Source organism: Macrobrachium nipponense, chromosome 2 (assembly GCF_015104395.2).
Source record: "Macrobrachium nipponense isolate FS-2020 chromosome 2, ASM1510439v2, whole genome shotgun sequence".
Classification (NCBI taxonomy): domain Eukaryota; kingdom Metazoa; phylum Arthropoda; class Malacostraca; order Decapoda; family Palaemonidae; genus Macrobrachium; species Macrobrachium nipponense.
This window is the reverse complement of record NC_087201.1, coordinates 62,288,822-62,295,372: the sequence shown is the minus strand read 5'-3', so window position 1 is coordinate 62,295,372 and position 6,551 is coordinate 62,288,822. Positions and strand designations below refer to the sequence as shown.

The window sequence follows — 6,551 nt, the reverse complement described above, 5'->3', positions numbered from 1 at the left end:
TCTTTCTAGAAAATGTTTCCTTGCATAATGTTGCCTAGGCTTTCCTAGAAAATGGTTTCCATCGCTAATGTTACTTGGCTTTCTAGAAAATGTTTTCCATTTCGCTAAATGTTAAAAGCGTGGCTTCTAGAAAATTATTGCCACCTCTAATATTGCTGGCTTTCTAAGAAAATATTGCCCTTCGCTATGTTGCTTTGGCTTTCTAGAAAACAATATGCCATTTCCGCTAATATTGCTTGGCTTTCTAAAAATATTGCCAATTGGCCGCTTAATGTTTGCTGGCTTTCTAGAAATATTGCTCGCTAAAATTATTGCTTTTGGCTTTCTAGAAAAATATTGGCCATCCGCTAAGTTGCTTGGCTCTAGAAAATTATTGGCCATCGGCTTTAATGTTGCTGGCTTTCTAGAAAATTTTTCCATTGCTTTAAATGTTGCCTGGCTTTCTAGAAAATTATTTGCCATCGCTAATGTTTGCCTGGCTTTCTCTGAAAATTAGTGCCATCGGCTTTAATGTTTGCTGCTTTCTAAAAATGTTTCCAAAATCGCTTTAATTTTGCCTGGCTTTCTAGAAAATATTGCCATCGCTAATGTTGCTGGCTTTTCTAGAAAATGTTTCCCATCGGCTTTAATGTTGCTGGCTTTCTAGAAAATGTTTCCATCGCCTAATGTTTGCTGGCTTTCTATAAAATGTTTCCATCGCTAATGTTGCTGGCTTTCTAGAAAATATTGCCATCGCCTAATGTTGCTGGCTTTCTAAAAGAAATATTGCCATCGCTAATGTTTGGCTGGCTTTCTATAAAATGTTTCCAAAATCGCTATTGTTGCCTGGCTTTCTAGAAAATATTGCCATTCGCTAATGTTGCTGGCTTTCTCTAGAAAAGAAAGTGTTTTTCCATTGCTAATGTTGCTGGCTTTCTCTAGAAAATGTTTCCATTCCGCCTAATGTTGCTTGTGGCTTTCCTAAGAAATAGTTGCCATCGGCTTTAATGTTGCTGCTGGCTTTCTAAAAAGAAAATTTATTGCCAATCGCTAAAATTGTTTTTTTTTTTTTTTGCTGGCGTTTTCTAGAAAATTTTTGGGTTTCCATCGCTAATGTTGCTTTGGCTTTCTGAGAAAATTTTATGCCATCCCCCCGCTAAATGTTTGGCTGGCTTTCTAGAAAATGTTTCCATTGCTAATGTTTTGCTGGGCTTTCTAAAAAAATGTTTCCATTCGCCTATGTTGCCTGGCTTTCTAAGAAAATATTTGCCAATTCCGCCTAATGTTGCTTGGCTTTCTGGAAAATATTGCCAAAATCGCTAATTGTTGGCCTGGCTTTCTAGAAAATGTTTTTCCATCGCTAATTGTTTGCTGGCTTTCCTAGAAAAATAATTTTTGCCATCGCTAATTTTGTTTGCTGGCTTCTAAGAAAATGTTTCCATTGCTAATGTTTGCTGGATCTCTAGAACATTTTTCCATCGACTAATGTTGCTTGTTGATTGGCTTTCTAGAAAATATTGGCATCACTAATGTTAGCTGGCTTTCTAGGAAAAATGCATCCGCTAGTGTTGGCTGGCTTTCTAGAAAATGTTTCCATCGCTAATGTTGCTGGCTTTCTAGAAAATATTGGCCATCGCTAATGTTGCTGGCTTTCTAGAAAATGTTTTTCCATTGCTCAATGTTGCTGGCTTTCTAGAAAATGTTTCCCATCGCTTAATGTTGCTGTCTTTCTAGAAAAATATTTCCATCGCTAATTTTGCTGGCTTTCTTTTCTAGAAAATATTGCCATCGCCTAATGTTGCTGGCTTCAGAAATATTGCCATCGCTAATGTTGCTGGCTTTTCTAGAAAATGTTTCCATCGCTAATGTTGCTGGCTTTTCTAGAAAATATTGCCATCGCTAATTGTTGCTGGCTTTCTATGAAAATGTTTCCATTGCTAATGTTGCTGGCTTTCTAGAAAATATTGCCATCGCTAATGTTTGCTGGCTTTCTAGAAAATGTTTTCCATTGCTATTTTGCTGGCTCTCTAGAAAATGTTTTCCATCGGCTAAATGTTGCTGGCTTTCTAGAAAATATTGCCATCGCTAATGTTGCTGCTTTCTAGAAATGTTTCCATCGCTAATGTTTGCTGCTTCTAGAAAATGTTTTCCATCGCTATGTTGCTGCTGGCTTTCTAGAAAAATGTTTCCATCGCTAATGTTTGCTGGGCTTTCTAAGAAAATGTTTCCATCGCTAATTGTTGCTGTCGTTCTAGAAAATATTTTGCCATCGCTAATGTTGCTGCTGGCTTTCTAGAAAATAGTTCCATCGCTAAATGTTGCGGGCTTTCTAGAAAATGTTTCCATCGCTAATGTTGCTGGCTTTCTAGAAATGTTTTCCATGGCTAATGTTGTTGGCTTTCTAGAAAATGTTTCCATCGCTTAATGGTTGCTGGCTTTCTAGAAATATTGCCATCTCTCTCGACATATTTGCTGGCTTTCTAGAAAATATTGCCATCGCTTAATGTTTGCTGCTTTCTAGAAAATGTTTTCCATCTCTAATATGCTGGCTTTCTAAGAAAATGTTTCCATCCGCTAATATTGCTGGCTTTCTAGAAAATGTTTCCCATTGGCTGAATATTGCCTGGCTTTCGTAGAAAATGTTTCCATCGATATATGTCTGGCTTTCTAGAAAATATTGCCATCGCTATGTTGCTGGCTCTCTAGAAAATAGTGCCATCTGCTAATGGTTGCTGGCTTTCTCTAGAAAATAATTGCCATCGCTAATGTTGCTGGCTTTCTAGAAGATGTTTCCATTGCTAATGTTGCTTTGCTTTCTAGAAAATATTGCCATCCGCTAATGTTGCCTGGCTTTCTAAAAAATATTGCCACGCTAATGTTTGCTGGCTTTCTATGAAAATTTTTTTCCATCGCTAATGTTGCTGGGCTTTTCTAGAAAATATTAGCCATCGTAATGTTGGCTGGCTTTCTAGAAAATATTGCCATCGCTAATGTTGCTGGCTTTCTAGAAAATTTTTCCATCGCTAATGTTGCTGGCTTTCTAGAAAATATTGCCATCGCTAATGTTGCTGGGTTTCTAGAAAATGTTTCCATCGCTAATGTTGCTGGCTTTCTAGAAAATGTTTCCATTGCTAATGTTGCTGGCTTTCTAGAAAATGTTTTCCGATCGCTAATGTTTGCGGCCTTTCTAGAAATGTTTCCTTCGCTAATGTTGCTGGTTCTTTTCTTAGAAAAATATTGCCATCGCTATATTGGGCTGCTTTCTAGAAAATATTGCCATCGCTAATGTTTGCTGGCTTTCTAGAAAATATTGCCATCGCTAATATTGCTGGGCTTTCTAAAAAGAAAATGTTTTCTATCGCTAATATTGCTGGCTTTCTAGAAAATATTGCCATCGCTAATGTTGCTGGCTCTCTAGAAAATATTGCCATCGCTAATGTTGCTGGCACTCTAGAAAATGTTTCCATCGCTAATATTGCTGGCTTTCTAGAAAATGTTTCCATCGCTAATATTGCTGGCTTTCTAGAAAATGTTTCCATCGCTAATATTGCTGGCTTTCTAGAAAATGTTTCCATCGCTAATATTGCTGGCTTTCTAGAAAATATTGCCATCGCTAATATTGCTGGCTTTCTAGAAAATATTGCCATCGCTAATGTTGCTGGCTTTCTAGAAAATATTGCCATCGCTAATGTTGCTGGCTTTCTAGAAAATGTTTCCATCGCTAATATTGCTGGCTTTCTAGAAAATGTTTCCATCGCTAATGTTGCTGGCTTTCTAGAAAATATTGCCATCGCTAATATTGCTGGCTTTCTAGAAAATATTGCCATCGCTAATGTTGCTGGCTTTCTAGAAAATGTTTCCATCGCTAATATTGCTGGCTTTCTAGAAAATGTTTCCATCGCTAATATTGCTGGCTTTCTAGAAAATGTTTCCATCGCTAATATTGCTGGCTTTCTAGAAAATGTTTCCATCGCTAATATTGCTGGCTTTCTAGAAAATATTGCCATCGCTAATGTTGCTGGCTCTCTAGAAAATATTGCCATCGCTAATGTTGCTGGCTTTCTAGAAAAATTTTCCATCGCTAATGTTGCTGGCTTTCTAGAAAATATTGCCATTGTTAATGTTGCTGGCTTTCTAGAAAATATTGCCATCGCTAATGTTGCTGGCTTTCTAGAAAATTTTTCCATCGCTAATGTTGCTGGCTTTCTAGAAAAATATGCCATCGCTAATGTTTGCTGGGTTTCTAGAAAATGTTTCCATCGCTAATGTTGCTGGCTTTCTATAAAATGTTTCCATTGCTAAATGTTGCTGGCTTTCTATAAATGTTTCCATCGCTAAATGTTGCTGCTTTCTAGAAAATGTTGCCATCGCTAATATTGCTGGCTTTCTAGAAAATATTGCCATCGCTAATGTTGCTGGCTTTCTAGAAAATATTGCCATCGCTAATATTGCTGGCTTTCTAGAAAATGTTTCTATCGCTAATATTGCTGGCTTTCTAGAAAATATTGCCATCGCTAATGTTGCTGGCTCTCTAGAAAATATTGCCATCGCTAATATTGCTGGCTTTCTAGAAAATGTTTCCATCGCTAATATTGCTGGCTTTCTAGAAAATGTTTCCATCGCTAATATTGCTGGCTTTCTAGAAAATGTTTCCATCGCTAATATTGCTGGCTTTCTAGAAAATGTTTCCATCGCTAATATTGCTGGCTTTCTAGAAAATATTGCCATTGCTAATATTGCTGGCTTTCTAGAAAATATTGCCATCGCTAATGTTGCTCCTGCTTTCAGAAAATATGCCATCGCTAATGTTGCTCTTTCTTTCTAGAAAATGTTTCCATCGCTAATATTGCTGGCTTTCTAGAAATGTTTCCATCGCTAATGTTGCTGGCTTTCCTATAGAAAATATGGCCATCGCTAATATTGCTGGCTTTCCCTAGAAAATATTGCCATCGCTAATGTGCTGGCTTTCTAGAAAATGTTTTTTCCAATCGCTAATATTGCTGGCTTTCAGAAAATGTTTCCATCGCTAATATTGCTGGCTTTCTGAGTGTTCCATCGCTAATATTGCTGGCTTTCTGGAAAATGTTTCCATCGCTAATATTGCTGGCTTTCTAGAAAATATTGCCATTGCTAATGTTGCTGGCTCTCTAGAAAATATTGCCATCGCTAATGTTGCTGGCTTTCTAGAAAATATTGCCATCGCTAATGTTGCTGGCTTTCTAGAAAATGTTTCCATTGCTAATGTTGCTGGCTTTCTAGAAAATATTGCCATCGCTAATGTTGCTGGCTTTCTAGAAAATATTGCCATCGCTAATGTTGCTGGCTTTCTAGAAAATGTTTCCATTGCTAATGTTGCTGGCTTTCTAGAAAATATTGCCATCGCTAATGTTGCTGGCTTTCTAGAAAATATTGCCATCGCTAATGTTGCTGGCTTTCTAGAAAATTTTTCCATTGCTAATGTTGCTGGCTTTCGAAATATTGCCATCGCTAATGTTGCTGGCTTTCTAGAAAATATTGCCATCGCTAATGTTGCTGGCTTTCTAGAAAATGTTTCCATCGCTAATGTTGCTGGCTTTCTAGAAAATATTGCCATCGCTAATGTTGCTGGCTTTCTAGAAAATGTTTCCATCGCTAATGTTGCTGGCTTTCTAGAAAATGTTTCCATCGCTAATGTTGCTGGCTTTCTAGAAAATGTTTCCATCGCTAATGTTGCTGGCTTTCTAGAAAATATTGCCATCGCTAATGTTGCTGGCTTTCTAGAAAATATTGCCATCGCTAATGTTACTGGCTTTCTAGAAAATTTTTCCATCGCTAATGTTGCTGGCTTTCTAGAAAATATTGCCATCGCTAATGTTGCTGGCTCTCTAGAAAATGTTTCCATTGCTAATGTTGCTGGCTCTCTAGAAAATGTTTCCATCGCTAATGTTGCTGGCTTTCTAGAAAATATTGCCATTGCTAATGTCGTGGCTTTCTAGAAAATATTGCCATCGCTAATGTTGCTGGCTTTCTAGAAAATTTTTCCATCGCTAATGTTGCAGGCTTTCTAGAAAAAATTGCATCCGGCTAATTTGCTGGCTTTTCTAGAAAATGTTTCAATTGCTAATTTTGTTGGCTTGGTTTCTAGAAAATGTTTTCCATCGCTAATGTTGCTGGCTCTCTAGAAAATTTTTCCATCGCTAATGTTGCTGGCTCTCTGGAAAATAATTGCCATTTGCAATGGTTGCTGCTTTCTAGAAAATGTTTTCCCTTTGCTAATGTTTGCTCCTGGCTCTCTAGAAAATGTTTCCATCGCTAATGTTTGCTGGCTTTCTGAAAATATTGCCATCGGCTAATGCCATCTCTTTCTGAAAATATGGCCCATCGCTAATGTTGCTGGCTTTCTAGAAAACCAATAATTGCGGCATCCGCTAATGTTTGCTGGCTTTCTAGAAAATAATTGCCATCGCTATGTTGCGGATTTCTAGAAAAGGTTTCTGCTAATGTTTGCTGGCTTTCCTAGAAAAATGTTTCCATCGCTAATGTTTTTTGCCTGGCTTTCTAGAAAATGTTTCCATTCGCTAATGTTGCTGGCT

General features: G+C 37.6%; 1 protein-coding gene across 1 annotated transcript; it reads right to left on the bottom strand.

The window, feature by feature from the left end:
• Nucleotides 1–5,005: 5,005 nt before the first annotated feature.
• Nucleotides 5,006–5,932, bottom strand: LOC135221194 (serine-aspartate repeat-containing protein I-like). The gene has a single exon (XM_064259017.1). It carries the CDS (start codon nucleotides 5,930–5,932, stop codon nucleotides 5,006–5,008), a length of 927 nt encoding a protein of 308 aa, XP_064115087.1.
• Between the last annotated feature and the right edge of the window lie 619 nt (nucleotides 5,933–6,551).